This window comes from Lemur catta, chromosome 2, assembly GCF_020740605.2.
Source record: "Lemur catta isolate mLemCat1 chromosome 2, mLemCat1.pri, whole genome shotgun sequence".
Taxonomy (NCBI): Eukaryota; Metazoa; Chordata; class Mammalia; order Primates; family Lemuridae; genus Lemur; species Lemur catta.
In genome coordinates this window covers 7359011-7382729 of record NC_059129.1, presented here as the reverse complement: position 1 = coordinate 7382729, position 23719 = coordinate 7359011, and the positions used below count along the sequence as shown (strand labels likewise).

At 36.9% G+C, this 23719-nt stretch overlaps 1 protein-coding gene across 14 annotated transcripts in view; it reads right to left on the bottom strand.

The window, feature by feature from the left end:
- Positions 1 to 5778: 5778 nt before the first annotated feature.
- The window catches only part of ATF7IP2 (activating transcription factor 7 interacting protein 2), a 42825-nt gene continuing 24884 nt past the window's right edge, over positions 5779 to 23719 (bottom strand). For 10 of the 14 annotated variants that reach the window (XM_045542569.1, XM_045542565.1, XM_045542571.1 and 7 more), the window contains 6 exons: positions 23107 to 23258; positions 13924 to 13997; positions 12786 to 12847; positions 12281 to 12347; positions 7423 to 7508; positions 5779 to 6809 (listed from right to left, as the gene is read on the bottom strand). In XM_045542569.1, coding sequence (XP_045398525.1) covers positions 6396 to 6809; positions 7423 to 7508; positions 12281 to 12347; positions 12786 to 12847; positions 13924 to 13997; positions 23107 to 23258 — 855 coding nt within the window. In that variant the 3' untranslated portion in view covers positions 5779 to 6395. Of the gene's footprint in view, positions 6810 to 7422; positions 7509 to 12280; positions 12348 to 12785; positions 12848 to 13923; positions 13998 to 15832; positions 16528 to 19908; positions 19947 to 23106; positions 23259 to 23477; positions 23651 to 23719 lie in introns of those variants that run through there. The other 4 variants (XM_045542577.1, XM_045542576.1, XM_045542579.1 and 1 more) reach the window with 4 other exon arrangements.

Sequence of the window (23719 nt, the reverse complement as noted above, 5' to 3'; positions counted from 1 at the left end):
GAGTCACATCCATCCTTCAGCTCTGGCGAGATAGGGAGGGATAAACTTCGTCCCTTTGGTGGGGCGGGGGAAGGAATGCTGGCTGCAGCTGTGGGTTAGAGTCACAGGTCAGAGTCTACAGACTCCTGCGACTATTGTTTTATAAGCCTAAGTTTCCATTAACTGCATTCCGTCCTATACATAGTTTTCGGATTCCCACCTGGAAGGAACCTAACAAGACCCCCTAGACTGTTGCTGTGTCATTCCGGTGGCAGCACCCAGAGACAATCTGTCCGGATCGTCTTTCTCTCTGTGAACCAGCCACTGGCTTTCCTATAAATCGTTCCCCGACACTCTTGCGATCATAGGACCCTCATTGGTAGACTTGCATTTCGTTAACAGTTAGTTTAGGGTGGGCACGTCTAGCACCAGCCAGGCAGAGAGTCAAGCTTTCTTCATTACTGATCATCTTAGGTAGATTATGAAAGGAACTAACTTTATTCAGATGTCCTTGGACCAGTCACTTGAACTTTGGGAATGTTCAAATATAGCCAAAATTACTAAGAAGGGGGCAGGGTGAGGAATAAAAACTTACCCATCGGGTACAATGAACACTGTTCTGGTGACGGGGACAGTAAAAGCCCTGACATCAGCATTATACGATTCATCCATGTAACAAGAACACTTGTGCCCCCTAATATTTTGAAATGAAAATTATTTAAAATAATATAGCCAAAATATACTCCTGAGTTGTTTCTAAAGCTGAGAGCTTTTATAAAAATGGTAAGAGGAAGAAGTGAACCATGGGTGCCTACAGCTAAGGAGATTTTTTTTTAGTTAATTGGTCCAAGACATTGGTATGTTTTAAAAGTTTCCCAGATGATTCTGATACGTGAAGGATTGAAGAGGAGCATTTTGTAAAACAGGAAAAAGAGCAGGAGGGACTCCATGACAGGCTGGACCTCCTGGAATAGGCCTAAATTTTGGTTTCCCTGTCGCGGGTCCTCCCCTTCCCGAAATTGACGCTCATAACAACTAAAAGGTCCCGAGACTTGGAACCAACCAATCAGAAGCCAACATGACCTTGAAGCCAACCAATCAGGAGCGAACACGATCAGCCACTCTTGAAGGAGCAAATGAACTAAGGGAGGGAGGGGATGGTGTGCCCAGCCTATGTAACCTACTGAAAGGTATAAAAGCTTAATTTTTACCCCAGGGCGGGGTCCTGGTTCGTGGAGAGGCCACTGCGTTGGTGCTCTGGGACTTGGACCCTAGCTCAAGCTAGCCAGTAGACTCCTTTGCCTTTTGCAGCCTCGGTGACTGCCTCTCTGTTCCTGGGGCCGGGGAAACCGGTTCTAACAATTTCTCTACAAGAGCCAGGTCAGGTGTGGATCTGAGAATTCGAAGTGTTCAATTACACTTGTACCTCATTCTCCTACTTTAAAAATTCCTTTTGGACAAAGCCCTCGTGGAGAAACAATCCTAAGACAGCTGTCTGTAATACTCTTAATTAAAACCTCTCAATCTCAGTAGACCTGGTTCTCTTTCATTGAGCTGGGTAGAGACACATCCTTTGACAACAAAACCCAACTATTATTCTGGCATTTTCTCTGTTTGATTTCCCAAAAATCCTGCCTGAGCTCTACTTATCTCTATTTAATGCAAAACTACGTCCGCTTTATTGTTCTATGTCACCCCACCTTAAAATAACCTCTGTGTATTGGTTGAGAAGTGCAGTGCAGGCTTCAAGAACTCAACAGAGAACCCGAGGAAATAAAGTGAGAGAATGTGAAAATCTTGAAAGAAGTGAGTGTAAACATATTGAATGTCTTTCTAAATCAAAGCAGTTTGGAGCCAGAGCCCCGATGGTAAAGTGAATATTGCAGAATTCACTAGATACCCATTAATGAGAAGAATCTGGCAATTCTTGGGAAATTCTGAGTTAATGTAGCCTCCAACCACTGGCATCAGGACTAAAGTCACTCATGCAAACGTTAATCGATGCTTTCAAATGCCTATGGGGATTTGGTTATTAATAAAAGTGGCTATGTATATTAATAGTATGTGCACAACTGACAGTCAATAAAGTTGGATCCCTACCTCACTCCTTACACAAAATAAATTCAAGGAGGATAAAAAATTAAATGGAAAAAAGTTATGAAAAGATCACTTCAAAATTATAGTAGAAAAGGGCTTTCTAAATTTGAACAAATGTTATCAGAGAAGGTGTGATAAATTCATTTACATAATTGATTGCATGATAAAAACTGTAAAAGATGAATGACAAATTAAAACTGGATTTTGATATTTATAATACATATCACAATCGATGGGCTAATTTCCTTAATATTTTTAGAACTCTGATAATTTGATAAGGTAAAATCCAGCAGTTCAGTAGCAAAACAGGCATCAACATGAAAGGATATAAGCAAAAATAAAAATGTTTCTTAGTCATACAAAGGGATATTCAGCCTCATGCATAAGAAAAGAAATGCAAATTAAAGTCACAGTTGGCTGGGTGTGGTGGTTCACGCCTGTAATCCTAGCACTCTGGGAGGCCGAGGCGGGTGGATCACTCCAGGTCAGGAGTTCGAGACCAGCCTGAGCAAGACCCTGTCTCTACTAAAAATAGAAATAAATTATATGGACAACTAAAAATATATATAGAAAAAATTAGCCGGGCATGGAGGTGTCCCCGTCACAGGAAACTTGTTTATCCTGGAAGGCACCCTTGTGGCTCTTCTCTAGCCTGTGTCCAGCTTATTCGTACCCAGAGAGCCACTGTCTAGGAGAGCCCTGACTGGAAGGAGAATTGGGTTCAGGTGTTTGGGTCAACAAAGTAGATGAAGCAGCGGAAGCAGTGTACTACTCACAGGTCCCAGAGAGAGGAGCAGTGACCGGAAGGGCTGGCAGGCAGTCCAGAGGCAGCAGGTGCTCCGCAGCAGGTGGGGGCAGGGGGAGGGGCGGGGAGAGAGAAGGATCTGTGGGACCAAAACCTTTATTGGAGCCCAGGACAGTCCCCAGGCAGGTTTCCCATGGGGACTTCTCACTAGTGAGTGTAGAGCAAGCAGGCACCAGCTCTGTGGGGGCACCCTGTGACTGAGAGGTGGTCACTGACTGTGGCATATCTGCACAGTCCGTGTGGGGTGCAGGGTTACTGGGCCAGGTCAGGAAGGTTGTATCTGGCTGCCCCATGGGGAGGTGGTCACCGGAAGGCGTTGTATAGGGCTGATGTCTGGATGGGCCACACTGAGGAACTGGGAGGAGATGGAGCCCTGCTTCTGGAATGGGAAAGTAACATTGAAAATGGAACCAAGGCAATATAAATTGTTAGAATTAACTGCACTCATTAATTCCTTACAATGGCTCTGTATCTATCAGGCTTCTTGGGCTCATGTCGTATGACCAGTTAAATGTGGAAAGAGAAAGGGGGGAGGGGTGAGGAGGAGGAGGGCAGGCAGGCAGGCCGGCTATTATAAAATGTAGGTGGTCAGCACTACCTTCACTTTACACACTGAGAGAAATTAGACTCATGAAACGAGTTGCCCAAATCAGTTAATAAGTATTGGAACGAACTTTTAGACCCAAGGGTCTGTTTGTGAAGTCCACATCCCACAGCAAAATGAACGGGATGTGCCACTTTCCAGGACAGCCTGGCGAGCTACTGCCCTACTCAGCTCCGTGGAGCAAGGCTGCTCTTCCTGGGTCTTGGGATTCCCCATCGATGCTCTAGAACAAGGAATTTCTTACAGGGCTGGACTTGGTCTAGTGTGCGAGAGCAGGTGCCGAAGGCTGGGCGAACTGTGCCCCGTGTCTAGCGTTGAGCCTGGAGTCCCCTCTCAGTCAGCCAGGCAGGCCGTCGGGGAGGAAGGGTGCACGGGGGAATTGTGCGCTGTGGGAAAAGCTTGCAGCAGCACATCTGTGCCCTGTGCTTGGACAGACTGGAGGTGGCCCTGGCAGCAGCTGTAGGAGCTGCAGGCCCAGGGACCAGCAGATCAGATCAGCAACAGCGTGTACTGGCTGTCACACTCTGATGTCCTGCATCCACCTTCAGAATGTGGAACATGTGACACTGCCTCACTTCTGCTTTCCAAATCTCAGGAAATGTCTTGTGATCAGTGCTAACCTTGACAGCTACGGAAGGAAATCCTGTGAATGGTTTCAGAGTACCCTTCTTACTAAAGATCAGAAATGCCAGAGGCTTGCTGCCCTAGTTCACCTTGTAGCTTAGACACGTGCCTTAGGATAAGATAAGTCTGTGGTCTCAATCTGGAGCCACAAGGCAGCAAGGCCAGTGGTGAATTCTTCCTGTTCTGTCAGACCAGTTCCCACAGTTCATATTGTATGCAGCATGAATGCAGGAACCATGGGGCTGAGCCTCTGTGACCTTCACATGCATTCTAAGCTTCCCGGGCCTGTTTCTCCATCTTTAAAATGGGCATAAAATGTCTAACATATCACCTGGTAGAATATGAATTGCATAAACCATCTTAGGTTTGAAACTTCATTTGGGTTGTTGCAAAGTATCCTCCCCACCCCTACCCGTGTATCTTCTAAGCCCGATTCTCTAGGCTTCCTGGTGATTCCATGAGCCAGCCTATGACCTTTCCTTAATACATTCAACTTTCACTTGGCAGTTTGGCTTCCCACTAAAAGAACAGGAAGCGGTTCATCATGGAGTCGGTGGGGTGTTGGTTCTCTGCACTATGTGCTGGGGCTGCTGGCAGGACTTTTTTTGTCCTTAGGCTGGCTGGCTCTTTTCTGGTGTCATTGACAAGTTAACGGTTGAGAATCTTGTCCCTGCCTCTCCAAAAGGCAAGAAGCAGTGATGCTTTTTGACGTTTCTTGCTTCACCACCTCCAAGATGTCTGCAATCAGCCTTTTTCCCTCCTCTTGTGACCATGAAGGTTCATCCGCTTGAGACTTGCGCACCCAACCTCTTTCCACATGGCCTGCTGGTTGGGGGCATGGTTTCACCTCGGGGATGAACACCAAAATCTTGTTTATGATGTCAGGTCTTTGGGCTTCACTCGTCCACGTCAACCCAAGGGTGAAATCCTTGCCCAAGCTGAGTTCCTTGTTGTACCGTAGGACACCCTTCGCTGCTCTGAGCCTGAAACCAAACCTCACAGGGGGCAATTCCTCTCATCAAACACAGTTCAGAATCTGGCTCTTTCAGTCGTAATGTTTTTTTATAAAGACAGGAGATTGGAAAAAAAAAAAAAAAAACCAAACATTTACTTATTAAGAAGATGTGAAGGCATTTAAATGCCAAGGAAAACCATTCCCTGTTCATTTTTTAAATCTCAGAGCCTCCAAGGCCTGGCTCATGGAATCACCAGGAAGCCTAGAGAATCGGGCTTAGAAGATACACGGGTAGGGGTGGGGAGGATATTTTGCAATGTTCACATTCACTGTGTACCAGGAAACAATGCCACTCTTTCACAGTGTGAGGGCTACTTTTGTTTCTCAACATCCCAGTATTAGTTACCCAAACTTTACCTCTACTGGGCCCTGACGACTTATACTTATAGAGACTCCGTGCACATGTTCAGAGTTTCTTGAGCTGCTCATACTAGTCACAGCTTCGCTTCGGTGTTCCTGCAGGTAGAGGTACGCATAAAACCCTTAGTTATGTTCTCTGAGGACTGATGGTAGCTGGAAAATGAGCTAAGGGTAGTACTGAGGAATCAGCAAATGAAAGCCTTAAATCTAAGGCGGACAATTCCATTTTCCTCAACTGAAACAGGGTGGATAATGCTTTTATAAGAGATACTGTATGGTTTTGTGTACACAGTATACAATGTTTAACAAATTTTATTTCATCTAAGTCTACAAACAGATTTAGGGAAAACCTCCAGACTATTTCCCCAAATGACTGACAGAGCAAAAAAAAAAAAAAAAAAAAAAAGCCATAAAGAAAAAAAGACGATGAGGGGCACAAATTAATAACCCACTCAGAATTTGAATAGAAGGGAAGACATTTTTACAAAATGTTGGTGGAGATGCACCCCCAGGATGATCTTGCCTCAGTAAAAAGCCAATTTTTCCTGTAACTAAACTGACCACAAGCGGGAAAGCTGTCCAGAGGAGACAGTGGCTGCTTGTATCCTAGGGTTTTCTCATATAAGCAGCAGCTCCATAGTCACCAAAGGTATTGTTCATAATACTCCTTAGTGACATGGGTCCATGATAATGTAGCTTTATAACATATCCATTGTAAGTACATATTTAATACAAATCAGAAATTCATGAAACTATAAGCCATTTACAAAATATAGACTAGGACTGTCCCTATACAAAGGGTTCACAATCTGAACTGGCCTTTTAAAATGGCAGTCTTAGAATAATATTGTAAACAAACGACTCCAGTATAACAAAACAACATATAATACAATATATAATTATTAAAGACTTTAGGTAAGATTTTCAGAAAACCCAGGGATAGATTTTATATCACAAAATGGTCCATATCGCCCAAAAATGTCTTTCGATTGGACAGTAAAGTAGTATTTGTTGGAAGCTAAAAATTGAGATAAAGTACATGCCATTGGGAGTGGTAAAGCTTTAATTTCTCCAATTTTCTTCCAAATCAGCTTATCATCAGGGATCTCATGACACAGGAAGAGGTGGTAGCTTTCCACAGGAGCACACTTGGGATTGATTTTGGTGATGTTCCAAGTCAGGGCAATGCCCCTGGGTCTCAAAACTCGTTTCACTTTGAGCTCAGGCTTCTGGGGAGGAAGTGTGTCTCGGATTTTGTCCACCAGTTCAGGTAGTAGTAGTGGTGGTTCTGGGAGAGGTGGTAGGTGCTCAAAGGACTCAAGAACCTAAAAACACATTTGCAAAGAAGTTTAGCAAGCTGGTTTGGTGGGTACCAATTATTTTAAAGTGGTCAACAGAAGTTGTAAAAATATATATTTCCCATTCTTCAATCCTTTTGTCAAAATAATAAAAGGATATTTCAAGAATTATGTGAGGCTGGATCCTGTCTTTTAAACATAAGCCTCGTCCGGGGTTAAGATTTCTACGCTCTGGAACATCACTAATCCAGAGTGGGTTAGGTCTCAGACATTCTGGATAAATATTCCATCTCACTTCTAAATTGTGTTCTCAAACATTATACAACTTTACAGAAAAAGTGTCAGTACATGAGAGCATGTTTCTCTCTACTCTTACCAAAAATGACTGTTGCTTTTAAAATAAAAATGCTTATCCAATTTGTTGATGAAAAAAATGTATTTGTTTTAATTTCTGTAGCTTCTGTAAAATTCAATTAAATTATTTTAATTGTGTAAGTAAATTCACAATAGCACATTTTAAAAAGCACATTAAAGTGTTTTTTAAGCTGAAATGTGACCCAAATATTTCTTCAGAGTAAAACAAGGCACTTCCCACTCAATTTGGAATGAATATCCCTTACAGAGCACTTCATATCAGTACCTGGTCTGTATTTTGTGGCACTAGGGTTGTTTCTTTTGAGTTTAAAACAGCTTTTGAAGGTGACTCCGGGGTGGATACTAGATGTTCTGTGAATGACAGAAAGTTTAAAAAGTAAAATTTATCTGTAATAATAAATTCCATACCCTTTAAGCAAATAATTTATGTCTTGGGTAGTAATTAAATGTGAACTAAATTTATAAGACTGTGAAATATGAAGATACACTTTAGATAAAAGTTCAAGGCCCAAAGGTACCAAATCCAGAAAATTTTCCTAAATTTAGGGTGACAGAAATTCTCCTCTTAAGGTAAACACTTTGGTCATTATGCAACTGGGAACTAGGTACATTTACACATAGGAGAAGGATCCCTGCTCAATGATCTTAGAGGCAAATTCTCTTCTGGTAGGCCAACAGGGATGTCCACAAACACAGAGCCATTTATAATGTATGAATATATGAGACACATAAGTCCTAGGAATTCAAACTAAGAATCATGCAGGCTGGAAGTTTTCTTTCTTTCTTTCTTTTTTTTCTTTTTTCCCTCACCCGACCCCCCAGAGCTAAAGAAATCTCTACTGATACGGTCTATGTTAATCTGGAAGGAATTAGGTATAAATCGTGGACTGGAGAAAAGGAGGGAGGAAGGAGGGACAGAAAGGAAAATGAGAGAGATGGTGAGAGGAAAAGGGGGTGGGCAGAAAAAAAGTGGGTGGGAAGGAGAGAAAGAAGGTATAAGTAGGTGCAAGAATGGTTTAAAAACAACTGGGGAGAATAAATATGGTTAAGAAAAGGGGCTGCATGTTAGAAAATATTAGAGTTGGATAGCTAAAAGTTCCAGAAATTTGAACATATCTAAGAAGGAGTAAAAAACATTTTAGGTCCATTGCATGACTAGTGATATAACTAATGTAATTTATGAATCCCCAAATTGAATTATTTTTATTTGTATTTTTTTTTTTCACAAGGATGAACAAGATTCTGCATTGTGTTTCAAAGTTAAATTATTAGTCTCTTTATTTACTGGTATTAAAAAAATCTTACCAGAAAAAGTAATGACTTTACGGTCTTAATTCAAAGAGAATCTGTACTGTCTTTTCATACTGGTTTAATTAATTAGAAGTAGATCTGTAAAATCATAATCTGCAAGTTATGTAGATAACCTCTTCACCTTCCGAACTGCTGGGATTACAACTGAGCTACAGCGCCCAGCCAAAACATGGTTTGGTTTCGTTTGTTTTTCTTTTTTAAGAGAATTCTCAACAAAGAAAGCATGGCTTTTAAAGTTTGTATTTTTGAAATGAACTATTCAGACATAATTTACACTTTATACCCATTTTAAGTATGCAGTTCTGTGAGTTTTGACAAATATATACAACATTTGTGAAACCATCACCAAAATACACAGAATATTGTTATTAATCCAAAAGTTCTTTAGTATTCCTTTCTCAGTCACAATCCCTGTCTCACTCTAACCCCATGAAACCACTGGTGTATTGTCACCAAAGATTACATTTGTCTTTTGTAAAATTCCACATAAATTGAATCATAGAGCATGTACAATTCTTTTGCCCAGCATAATGTTTCTGAATCATATATGCAACATGTAGTTGCATATATCAATATTTTGTTCATTTGTATTTAGTGTTTAGTTGTATAGATATTGCACAATCTATCCACTCACTTGTTGATAGACATTTGGACTGTTTCTAGTTCTTAGTTATTATCAATAAAGCTGCTATGAACAATTGCGTAAAAGTCTGCGGTAGATGTAGGTTTTCATTTCTTTTTGGTAAAATATAAAGTCATACTGTAAAGGTATGGTTAATGTTTTAAGAAAACTGCCAAACTACTTCAGAGGTCATTTTATCATTTTACATTGTTACCTGAATGAAAATCATGAGAATCCAAGGTTGCTCTACATCCTCACCAACACTTCATATTTTTTGTAGTTTTCATTTTGGCCATTCTTTTGGGTATGCAGTAGTATCTCATTATAGTCTTAATTTCCCTAATGAATAATGATGTTGAGGATATGTTCCTGTGCTTATTTACCAACCCCTAAGATTTAATGACGTGTCACCTACTTGCTTTGGGTCTAATTTACTCTTCTTTTCTTAGCATCATACAATAAAAGCTTAGATTGTTCATTTTAGACCTTCTATTTTTCTAATATAAACATTTAATGCTAGTATTTCCCTCTAAGTACTGCTTTAGCTGCATTCCACAAAGTCTGATATGCTTGTTTTTATTTTCATTCAGTTCACGGCATTTTCTAATTTCACTTTTAGATTTCTTCTTTGGCTCCTGAGGTTATTGAGAAGTGTATTTAGTTTCCAAATAGTTAGGGATTTTCCAGCTATCTCTGTTATAGACTACTCGTTTAATTCTGTTGTGTCAGAGAATATATTCTGTATGATTACAATTCTTCTACATACACTGGGACTTGTTTTATGAGAACCTGATCTATCTTATTGCATGTTTCATATGCACGTAAAAGAATTCTATTATGGTTGAGTTTAATGTTCTATAAATGTCAATTAGGTTATGCTGGTTGATAGTGTTGCTTAGGCTTCTATAGCCTTACTGGCTTTCTGTCTACAAATTGCATCAAATACTGAGAAGGAGTGTTAGAATCTCTATCAATTATAATTATGTATTTTTCTATTTATCGTTTAATTCGTATCAGTCTTGCATCAGGTATTTTGGAGCCCTACTAGTAAGTGCATATACATGTAGGTGTACTTTGTCTTCTTGATGAAATAACTGCTTTATCATTATGAAACAGCCTTTCTTATTACTTATTCTGAAGTCTACCTGTCCAATAATACAGCCACTGTAACCTTCTTATGATTAGTGTTTGCATGCTTTTGCATGGTTTATCTTCTATCCTCTTAATTTTAATGTATTTGCATTTTTATATTTAAAGCACATCTCTTATACTTAATCAGATAGTTGAGTCTTACTTTTTATCCAGTCTAATAATATCTGCTTTTTTAATGGAGTGTTTAGACCATTTACATTTATTATCAGAATAGTGAGGTTTAACTCTATCATCTTGCCTTTTATTCTCTATTAGTCTCATTTGTTCTGTGTCTGCTTTTTTGTGGCTTCTCTTAGACTGAATATTTTTTAAATTCTGTTTTATCTCCACCATTGATTTATTAGCTCTACTTCCACTTGAAAGAAAAACTGTTGCTCTAGGCATTACCAATGTATCTTTAACTTATCATAGTCTACCTTCAAATACCACTCCATTCTCAAACAATGTGAAGACCTTTAAAACAGCATACTTCTGTTCCTCTGACCATCTTTGGTACATTAACTTCTACACATAAACTCTACAATAAGGTGTTATATTCCTTTGTGTAGATCCACTTTCCATCTTTTATCATTTTATTATCACTTGAAGAACTTCCTTTTTTTCTGATAGCAAAGGTCTGCTGGCAACAAATTTTGTTTGTCTCAAAAAGCCTTAATTTTGCTTCCATTTTTGAAAGACACATTTGCTAGATATAGAATTATAGGTTGACAGTTATTTTCCCCCATTCTTTTTTTTTTTTTTTTTTTTTGGAGACAGAGTCTCACTTTGTTGCCCGGGCTACAGTGAGTGCCGTGGCGTCAGCCTAGCTCACAGCAACCTCAAACTCCCGGGCTTCAGCGATCCTACTGCCTCAGCCTCCTGGGTAGCTGGGACTACAGGCATGTGCCACCATGCCCGGCCAATTTTTTTTTTTTTGCTATATATATTTTAGTTGGCCAGATAATTTCTTTCTAATTTTTAAGTAGAGATGGGGTCTCGCTCTTGCTCAGGCTGGTCTCGAACTCCTGACCTTGAGTGATCCACCTGCCTCGGCCTCCCAGAGGGCTAGGATTACAGGCGTGAGCCACCGCGCCCGGCCTCCCCTATCCTTTTAATGATGTCATTTGATTGCCTTTTGGTTTGCATTGTTCTAACCGAGAATTCTGTGAATTCTTTGTTCTCCTATCTATATTGTATCTTTGTTTTTCTGCTTATCTGTGGTTTTCAGAAACTTCAATATGATATCGTATCTTGGTATGGTTTTCTTTATGTCTATCCTATTTGGAATTTATTGAACATCTTGGATATGTGAGTTTATACTTTTTATTAAATTTGGATGAGGCCTTATAACTGGTTCCCAGTCCCAGATGATTATATTTCACTTCTTTTGACTTAAATCTGAGAAAGAGCACACTGTTGTCACTCTCCCTCTACATTTTCATGTCACGTCCCAGACCTGTTTCTGTGTGTATCCTCTCAGCTGCTATTGTAATGGTTTATAATAGCCCCAAACAACCCAGATGTCTTTCAATGGGTGAATGGATTCTCAAAAAGGAGTGCAGGAAAATAAAATAATTTTTTTTGGAAGAAAAAAAAAATCATTGGGTGAATGGATAAATTATGATATATCTGCACCATGGGCTACTCTTGGCAATAAAAGGAAACACTACTGATATGCGGCTACAACAATGTGGATGAGGCTCAAGAAAATTATGCTGAGTGAAAGAAACCAATCTCAGAAGGACACATATTGTATTATCACACTCATATCACATTTGTGAAATAATGTAATCACAGTGATGAGCAGATTAGTGGTTACCAGGGATTAGGGGTAAGAGGTAGGTGTGGCTATAAAGTGGTAACATAGGGGAACCTTGTACTGATAGAATAGTTCTGTACTTTGATTATGGTGGCAGTTACACAAATCCACACATGATAAAATTGCATAGAGCTATAAACACATGCATAGTAATACACTAAAACTCCGTAAAAGTGGGTCCAGTGAGTCTTGAGTTGTTACCCTTCCCTTTTTTAACAGAAAAATTAAAAAATATTTTACCTGTGTTATAGTTACATAGGCCTTCTCTTGTCAAATCAATTACAGAAGGAAGGTTCTTCTGTACAGCCTGAAAAATTGTTTAAAACATAAGGTTTGTGCCTCAATAGCTAAAAATGTTTTTTAAAAATGAAACACATAACTTCATCATTTAGAAACAAGAGATTGAACACTCTCTAAATCTCTTATGATTTACTTTACTATGAAACTCTACTATGAAAAACAAAGCTCTTATAAAAGACTATATGGTTTCCGAGAATATGACAGGGCAGTCTAAATGAAGTTGATAAATGAGTATGGTTGTGAAATATGTTCATCATTAGCTGTCTGCTTTTCAATGTGTAAGCTGAATTGGAACCTGGTTAGGCTAACTAGTCAGACATTAATTTCTCAGAGAATGAATCTCCTGAAGAATGACTTAAGTCATCCAACATGTAATGTAGCAAACACTAAAGTTCCTAGAACTAACACGTTTAAATGAACAGTATTCAGAGACAGTATTACCTACCATAACTTCAGTTTCAGCATTAGATGGATCACTGGAATTTCCTGATATAATTTTTCTAATATCTGAAAGAAAATTATTAAAATATGAATATATTTGACAAGCTTATTAAACTGTTAATTTACGGACTTTGTAATATATGAATGCTGAAACACAATGGGATGCTAATTATACAATCATAAGAAGTAACTCAATTGACTTTACCTATTCCAAAGGTTGACGATCCAATTAAAAAAAAAGGTAGAGTTTTTGGGCCAAAAGATTTTTTCCCTTCTTTACAACTGCATTACTCTTTTTTTGAAAATCTGAAAATGATTTTAGCTTTTGAGAAAATATACTTGGAAATGCACATTTTTTATTCACAATATCTTTAGAATAAATTGCCTGAGATAGCTAAGGAGCGCTCTTCCTGGAACCAGTAGGAAGCCTCAGATAAGTGTTTAACATCTTTAATAACTGATTCACAATCTCAACAGCCCAAACTGTGGGAACAATAAAGTAGCTATATAAGTGGAGGCAAAGCTTTCTGAAATTAAGATACAAATACTACAATACAGTAAAAAAATGAAATGAAAATGGGAAATTTTGGATTAGAAATTATGAGCCAAACAAGATGGCTATTTTAAAAAAGAGAAAAGTTATCACTGGAAATTTCAGGTTAAAACTGTTTATGTAAGTGTAATAAGACATAAACTCTAGAAAGTAACAAAAGTGCTATCAAAAAAACCAAGTTAAAAACAATCAAAGAAAATAATAAATAAAGTTTAAATCTCAAGTAGACTATGAGATAACTTAATAGAAAAAAAAAAACTGCAAAAAGCAAACCACCACTACCACCACCAGAAGGCCAAGGCAAACAATTAAAAATAGTGTATGTGAAAGCTAAGCAGTTTTACAACTTGCAAAGTCATTAAACAAACACAGTAACAAAACAGGCCATAGGCTGATATAACTGACATTTCTTTTTAAGCTTGTGTTTTATTGAGAAATCATTTATTTAGGTAATATTAATTATATAAATTAGAATATTTTTGAGTACATTTAAAATTTTTAATTAAAAGATATTCAATTATTTATTTCAAACAAATATTGATTTAAGGCTTTCTAATTTGATGATCATATTCTAATCAACTTAAGATACCTGTTGGATCTGATGTAATTGGAGTTGTCAAATTAGGACTTTCCACAGAAATCAACATAACATCATCATTGTTACTAAAATAAAAAAAATTAAAAACAAAAATAAACTAAACATGCATCATCAGGCTTAAACATGCAATTAGTAGAGTTCCTCTAGCTTAACATTTCAGAACATGTTTACTGAACAATTTGAGAGGAAATGGCGATCATAAAACCAAATACCAAAGAAACCCCAGGTATTAACAAGTCAACGATATGACCAAAAGTTCATGAAAATCCAATAGTAGACCAATAAAACTGAGTAGGGATCTATTCACAGTGAATCCCAACATATAAATATACAATAGACATAAATGTATAAAATGCACAAATTATCACTTGAGCACAGAAACTTGCCTTCATAAAAATGAAACGTATAACTGAAAGAAACCCATTAAGACACTTACAGATACTCTCTTAAAGATTGAAGATGGTAATAAAGCTATTTAAAAAAATGACACTATTCTTTATTATATAGTGATATATACAGTAGCAATATTTACCACAAATTTTGTAAACTAAGGCAATGATGGTAAATGATGCTATGGTTATAAAATACTCTGAGCCAGATCATCTTCTGCCATTTTGACCCTGACTCCAACTTCACAATTTTGATATTTTAAGTTAGAATTTTGTTAAGAAAACCTTGAGACAAATTTAAGCTCATTAAAATCCTGTATCACTTTTCTACACAACATAATTACACCATTTTCTTGTAGATGCCTTCTTAGTGTTTGTATTTAGGTCTACAATCCATTTTAAGTTAATTTTTGTATATGGTGTGAAGTAAGTGCTGAGGTTCACCTTTTCCCTCTAGTTAGTCGAGCAACATTTGTTGAAAAACTTTTTCCTATTAAATGACCATGGCATGCCTGTTGTCAACCAATGGACCACGTGTGTATTCTTTAGTCTGTCCACTGATCTGTTATCTATCCTTATGTCAAAACCATCGTCTTTTACTACAGCTTTACAGTAAGTCTTGAACTCAGGTGGAGTAAGTCTCCCAACTTTGCTCCTTTTATATATTGTTTTCATCTTCTAGGTCGTTACATTTTCATATAAGGTTTTAATCAGTTTGTTACCTTTTACCAAGAAGGCTGCTAGGATTTTGATTGGGATTGCATTAAACGTACAGAACAATTTGGGCTGAACTGACATCTTAACAATAATGAATTTTCTGATTCATTAAAGTTGCATATCTCACCATTTATTTAGGTCTGCTTTAATTTCTTCAGTAATACCTTGTTAGGTTTCATACATATTTTAGTTTTTCCTTAAGTCTATCATGTTCTATTATTGTAAATAATATTGATTCTAAATTTCAAATTCCAATTGTTGCCTGTACACAGAAGTGCTAGAGAGAAATAGTATGACATATGTTTTCTTTAACTTTTAATATTTTAGAGATACCTCTCCATCTCAATATTTTAGAGATGTCTTCTAGTTTGCATGGCGTACAGTAAGAAGTCTGCTGCCATTCTTATTTCTTGTTCCTTTTTATGTTATATCTTCTCTCTCTGGTTACTTTTTAAGATTTTGTACTCATCACTGACTTTCAGCAATCTGATATGATGTGGTTTGTGTGGTTTTATGTTTCTATTGCTTGGGAATTGTTAACTTTTTTTTTTTTTTACATTTATGAGTTTCGAGTTTGTATCAAATATGGAAAATTTCATTATCTTCAAATTTTTTCTGCCCTTTAGTGATATTCCAATAATATATATATTAGACTGCTTGATTCTGTTCCATAGGTTTCTGATGCGTTTTTACAGTCTTTTTCCTCTCGTGTTTTAGTTTGAACAGTTTCCATTCTTAGTTCACCGATTTGCTTTTTAAAGCACTAATTACTCTTGTTAATTGTATCCACTCACCTTTTCAATTTAGTTATCATCTTTTTCATTCTGCAATTTCATCTATTAAAGTTCAACTTGAGTCTTCTATATTAATATCTTCCATTTTTTTCATGTTCATGTTTTCCTCTACACTGTTGAACATGAGGTGTATGTTGACAATATTTCTGTTTGGGATCTCTCCATCACTATTCTTTGACCTGGAAAATATCCCCAGGTAGCAGGCTGGAACAATGGTAGGGCTCATTTCATTTGTTTCCCTTCTCTCAGGGATCATAATACTGTTTAACAGTATCTGGTCACAATTCATTTTCTTTTTTTAGCCCGATTTTTGAGTTGTTTACAGCAAAACATCAGTTCCTGTAACTATTAATGCTTAATGGGCAGAAGCCGAAAATTTCTGTATATTTTGTGAAATCAACTGTTTTCTATAGATATTTAAAACAAATTTAATTCAATTTTTTTCATATCAAATGTATTGGTGGAGGTGGGAAGTGGGTGGGATAATAGGAGGTTGCTTGGTAGGTACAATGTGTATGGCTTTAGTGATACATGCACTGAAGGCCCTGACTTCACCACAGTACAATATATCAGTGTAGCAAAATTGTACTTGTACTCCATGAATATACACAAAAATTGAAAAAATAAATTTAAAAGAATTTCTCAATAATATTCTAACATTTGCCATTATTTCTATCTAACAAAAATATTTAGATATAAATTTTATTAAGAATATTTGATTTTTGGCCAGGCGTGGTGGCTCACGCCTATAATCCTAGCACCCTGGGAGGCCAAGGCAGGAGGATTGTTTGAACTCAGGAGTTCGAGACCAGCATGAGCAAGAGCAAGACCCCATCTCTACTAAAAATAGAAAGAAATTATATGGACAACTAAAAATATATAGAAAAAACTAGCCGGGCATGGTGGAGCATGCCTGTAGTCCCAGCTACACGGGAGGCTGAGGCAGAAGGCTCGCTTGAGCCCAGGAGTTTGAGGTGGCTGTGAGCTAGGCTGACACCACAGCACTCTAGCCCGGGCAACAGGATGATACTCTGTCTCACAAAAAAAAAAAAAAAAAAAAAAAGACTTTTCCATTCACTTTTAGCCTCTAACAAAACTTGCCACAAAAAAGGAGGGGGAGTGGGATGGGCCAAAAAAAACCCCCTAGAAACAGTAATCATGAATTGAATGAAAGACTGATAGCTACATTTTGTTGTTAAACTACAAGAAAATTTTAAGTATCTCTTTTCACATATTCATATTACAGTCAAAATCCCTTACCAATATCAAAATTTTTCATTTAATTTTTCTTTTCTTTAGTTGTTGCTACAGTACTTCAAATGTAATGCTACACAGGAGTATAAAACATTAAGCAGAAGGACTTTAAAAAGTAAAGGGGAATTTTTGGCACTCTTACTGTACTTAGGAGGCAAGGATTAAGATTTGCGAACCCACCAAGTAGAGAAGCCCTGGTGAACACTCCAAGGTTTCAGATGGAATCCATGGAGGGCTATGTCTTAGGGGCCAACGTGAACCAGAGGTAGAAAGAGCCTTACCAAAACTACTATAAGCCTAAAGTTATGCCATTCCCTTAGTAGATCAGGTTGTCAGACCCTACTCTGTCGAGCAGAGGAAAAGATGAACCTTGTCTATAGCAAGATGATATCTTTCAGAACCTCAACAAATTTTTAGGAATTATCAAGCATGCCAACAGACAGAATCAAATAATTAGAAACTGACAGAAAAACAAGAGAAGCGGATGCATAGGTGACCCAAATACTGGAGTTATAAAACAAGGGCATTAAAATAACAATGATTAATAGTTTTATAAATTTAGAAGATGGAGAAAATAGTTAAAACAGATGGAGCACTAGAAGTGAGTCACTAAGCATAACCCAAAACAGAAAATCGGTTCCACCTTTTAAAGAGAGGAGTATCAAAAAACTTTGTGGACACATTTAAAATCCATCATAGGTGCCATGTTTCTCTTCTGTCTTCCAGAGTATAGGGTGAATCCAGTCAGGGTAGACTTCATTGAGGGGCTTTACAATTTCCAATATACAATGTCTAAGATTCAAACACAAAATTAGCAGGTATACTAAGATATAGGACAAAGATCAAAAACAACAAACAGAATAGAGCTCAAAGTGACCCAGATAAGAGAGTCATCAGAAATAGATCAAAAAATAAGTGACTAAAATGTTCAACACATGGATGGTAAGATGAAGAATTTCACCAGAGAACTTGAACCTATAAAAAAGAATCCAATGGAAATGGGAGAACTGAAAAATACACAAACTGAAATTAAGAATTCAATACATGGGTTTGACAGCCACGTGGATCCAGTGGAAAAGAGGATTAATAAGCTGCAACATGTTAGTAGAAAATATCCAGACCAAAGCATGAAGAGCAAAAGAGATGGACTACACAGAAAAGCATGCAGCTGGAATATCAGAAAGTGAGAAGATAAAGAATGGCACAGAAGCAGTATCTTAAGAGATAACGGCCAAGAATTTTCCAAAGGTGACAAAAGACACTGAGCCATTGATTCAAGGGCAATAAGCCCCAATCAGTATAAATTAAAGAAATTACCCACCCCTGCTACCTAACATTTTACAGTATACTGATGAAAACCAAAGATAAGCAGAATATCTCAAAAGCGGCTAGAGATATTATTTTCAAAGATGCAACAATAAGACTGATGTTTAAAAACTTTCAACAGAAATAGAAGTCAGAAAGCAATGTGATGACATCTTGCAAGCACTGAGAGAAAATAACTGCCAACCTACAAATCTATACCCAGGTTAAAATATCCTTCAAAAATAAAGACAAAATGAAGTTATTTCCAGATAAAAACTGACAGCATTTATGCTGAAGTATTAAATAAAAACAGAATAAGAAATTGAGTTCTTATGCAGAAGAAAATTTATTTCAGATGGAAATATAGGAAGAAATGAAGAGCAAGAAAGAGTAAATATGTGGGTAACTCTAAATGAACAATGACTGTACAATGATATCATCTTGTGAGATTTAAAATAATATAAAACTAGAATGAATGAAAACATAAAACATGGAAAGAACAGTAAGTAAAATGAAAGTATTTGAGGTCAAGCATTGTCTACGAAATGGTAAAAGTAGTACTTCATATTAGACTCTAATGAATAACCATCTATATCATGATCTTATGATAACTTCTAAAGGAACAATGAAAGATGTATAATTAACAAGGTAATAGGGAATGGAAAGAATAGATTAATCCAAAAAAAGGCTATAGTAAAGAGACAGATGGGGGAAGTGATCATAAAATAGATGGAACAAATAGAAAACAAATAGTAATTATAAACCCATATACATCAGTAAGATTACATTAAACATAAATAAAATTTCTAGTTGAGATTATTTGCAAATTGAATTAAAAACATATGTTCCCTTTAATAAATAATTACAAAGCTAGCACTCATGTAGCCACTACTCAGGTAAATAAATTTTAAATTACCAGCACTTCAGAAACCCATATACCTCTATCCTGTATCAGAAACTTCCCCCAAAAATAGCATTTGTAGTACTGATTTCCTTGTTTTACTCCTTAGAGTTACCATCTATCTCTGAATCCCAAAATAATGTATTTTATTTTACGGCTATTTTTGATCTTCATTTAAATGGAATCATACTATTTTGTGTCTGCTTTTCAATAATGTTTTGGTGGGAATAACTCACACTGTTTGCATGTTACTGCAGTGCCTTCATTTTCATAACATATAACTTTCCACTGTATGGATTTACTAGAATTCCTTTTTCTTTTCAACTGTAGATAGACACTTTTTTCCTATTTGGCTATTAGGGAGAATGCTAATGTACATTTCTCCTATCACACATGTATACCTGTCTCTACCTAGGGTATATAGCAAGGACTGGGGCTGCTAGGTCAAACGAGATCCAGATCTTCAATACTTCTAGATAATGCCATTTTTTTCTAGAATACTATACCAATTTAGTCAACCAACAACAAAATATTCAATAAAAACAATTCCCTTTATTTTAAAACTTCACCAATACCTGGTATTGTCAAATTTTTAAATGTTTTATTTTTTCCTTACCTGATATGAAATGATATCTCATTGTGGTTTTAATTTGCATTTCCCTGATTACTAATGAAGATGAACACTTTTTCTTATGCTTGTTGGCCATTTGGAATTCCTCTTTTGTGAAGTGAAGTGGACGTACAACTCTTTTGCCCATTTTTCTTTTGTATTATCTGACTTTTACTCATTGATTTGTTGAAGTTCTTTATGTATATTCTGGGTACTAGTCCTGTACAGGTTATATGTGCTGCCAGTATCTTCTCCCACTCGATGGCCTGTCTTCTCACTATCTTTATAGTTCCTTTTGAGAAAAGAAGTTTCTAATTTTAATGTGGTAAAACAGAGCAATTTTTCTTTTATGGCAAGGGCATTTGTGTCTTAAGAAATCTTTCCCCATCCAAGTTTGTGAAGACATTCTAATATTCTGAAAGCTTTACAATTTTCCTTTAGATATTTAGTTCCTTAATCCACACGAGATTAATTTTTTTGTATAGCATGACATAGGGGTCCAATTTCATATTGTCCCCAACATAAACAGCAAATTAAGATGGCACCATTTACTGAAAGTCATACAATCTCCATCACATATCACATCATGTACATACATGCGTGGGTTTCTGGACTTTGTTACAATGATCTGTTGTTTGTCTAATACTTGCCAATATCACATTATCCCTATTACTGTAGCTTTGTAATTTTCTGATTTCTGATGGCAAATTCCCTCCATTTTGTTTTGCAACCTAAAGGGTATCTTGGCCTCTTAACCCATTGCATTTACACATACATTTTAGAATCAACGATGCTTATTCAGTTTCATGAAATTATACACTAGGATACCGATTGAATTGTACTCTATAAAATTAACTTGAATAAAAGTGAAAACATTTTATAATACTGCTTTGTCCAAACCATAAACATAGTACATCTTCTGTCCATTTAATTCTTCTTTAGTATCTCTCAATGATGTCTTATGATTTTCTTCATAGTTACTGCATAACTTGTTAAATATATTCCTAGGTAATTGATATATTTTGGTGCTGCTGTAATGGTATTGTATCTTTTTAAAAATTTCATTTCCTCATTGGTTAAATCCAGTATATAGGAATACAACTGATTTTGTATATATTTGAGTGCAGCAATCTTGTATAACTCATAAATTCTAATATTTCATTGTAGGTTTCTTTGGATTTCCTACATACATACCCAAATCATCCAAGGATAGTAATAATATTGTCCCTTCTTTGCTAATCCTTTATATTTTTCTCCACCTCCTCCCCAATTATATTGGCATTCTTGCATTAGCTAAGACAAACAGTATGCTATATGAAGGGATGAGAGCAGGCATCTTTCTCCTGTTTTGTATCTCAAGGAGAACACTTCCAATGTTTTACCATCAGATTTGTCTTAGGGTTTTCGTAGATAATCTGTCAGATTAAGGAAGTTACCTCCTATTCTGAGTTTGCCAAGAATTTGTTTTAATCATAAATACTTTATCAAGTCCTGCATCTATTGTGAGGTGATGATTTTTCTCCTGGCAAATTACATTAATTGATTTTTAAATTGTTAAACCAACACTGCAGCATTCCTGAGTCAAACTCAATTTTTGCAGATGGTTGAATTTGGTTTACTAGAACCTTGTTTAGGACAACTGCATCTATTTTGTGGGTTTTCCATTTCTGTAAAATTTTAAAATTGACTTTAGTTTCAGGGTTACGCTAGCCTCATAAAATGAACTGAAGAATGTTTCCTCTTTTTTTATTCTTTGGAAGAGTTTGTTTAAAGCTGCTGTTATGTCTTTCTTAAATGTTTTATAAACTCACCGTCGAAGCCATCAGAGACAAGTTACAGATTTGTTAGAATTATTTGCAAATTCACCACGGTCTGAGAGTGCTGCCTGAAACAGTTTCATAAATTGCAGGTTCTTCCTTCAGAACAGTGGATTTGTTCAGATCAGAGAGACAAGCCACTGCTAAATTGGACATATTTATCTATAAGTGCTATTTTAATGGTGTCTTCAACTTTTTCCCTTCCATCATCAGCACTTTATTTTTCCTTTTTTCACTTCATGAGTTTCAGCACATGCATCAACACAGGGTAACAACACAGAGTCACTGAAATGTGACTCTTACTTTCATGAACTAAATGCTTTCTTGGCAGCAGCTTCCTGGCTCAAAACTAAAATGTGGGCCTCAATATCATGGAATACTATCAGAAATCTACTGTAAATGGTGTAGATCCGAAATGTTTCTCCTTTATTTCATAGCTTCCTTGTGTATGCGCATATTTATTTGCACGAAAGGGTGTTTGTTCTTCAAACAATGGCCATCGTTCGATTTTCTTATTTTTGGTTATGTATTTTCTTCTTTTTAAATAATCTTAAAGAGCTCCAAAAAAAGGTTGTTACAAATGATAAGAAAAGAATTCATTAATATCTCTCCCCTGCACCCCCTCCCATGAACACCAATTCAGGGCAGGACCACCAATCATGTTGCTCTGTCAAATTGAACTAGTTCTTCCCTACCAGGCCCAAATCTTTTGAACTGGACTAGAAATTACATGTCTTGGCTATTTTATTACTCAATTAGACAAATAAGTTAACCTATTCACTCTAATTTGAAGTTATCATGATACTACTTTCAATGGGCAGAGAATTAATTTTAGGCACTTTTTCCTTAGTCTTACCTACTTGTCTGTAATTATATTAGACAGGGTCTCACTACGTTGCTCAGGCTGGAGCGCAGTGGCTAGTCACAGGCACCAACATAGCGCACTATAGCTTTGAACTCCTGCGCTCAAGCGATCATCCTCCTGCCTCAGCCTCCCAAGTTGCTAGGATATAGGCATGTACCACCGCGTCCACCTTCTGTATCATTTTTTTTAAACCACTGTTTCATAACAACTTGATTTTTCCAAGTATATAACTGGAAACCACTGGGGTGACCCAACAGGTCACTCTAATCACTATACCAAGGATGGGAAGCATCACAACAAAAAACCTGATCACCTAACTAATTCAAAATTTTGGTACTGTTAGAACAATAATGATTAAAGCTTTGGAGAATCAATGTCATTCCTTCATAGAGGACAAGGATAGTGATCCTGTGAATGTGATGAATATGAAGCTTTAAGCAAATTTATGCTTGAGAAAAGGGCATATGTTTAAAACACAGATTTAGATAAATAAGTTTATGCATTTTTATTAGAAATGCCTACCTTTCAGAAACAGACTCATCACGATCCAGTGACAAATTAATCTTTTCACTTGCTTTTTCTGAAGGTTCAGAGTTCACAGAAGTCATTCTTTCAACTGGACTATTAAGTGACTTTGGATTCTTATCTAAAATCACTGTTTCTGAATTTACAACCTGTTAAATGGGTGAGAAAAATGCAGTTGAAGGTAAGGTTGCCAACTGTGTCCTTCCACACAAAATTAATGATAGTTGTAAAATTTCACTTAGAAAATATTATCACATACATGTGGCAAAACATATTATATGTATTTCAATAGCTAACCACCATGATTGTGATTTGCCTGCCAAAATGAATTTTTAAAAACTTAAGAGAGGCCGGATGCAGTGACTCACGCTTGTAATCCTAGCACTCTGGGAGGCCGAGACAGGAGGACTGCTTGAGCTCAGGAGTTCAAGACCAGGTGGAGCAGGAGACAGACCCTATATCTCTAATAGAAATAGAAAAAATCAGCCAGGCGTGGTGGTGTGCGCCTGTAGTCCCAGCTACTCAGGAGGCTGAGGCAGGAAGATGGCTTGAGTCCAGGAGTTTGGGGGTGCTGTGAGCTAGGCTGACACCACAGCACTGTAGTCCAGAG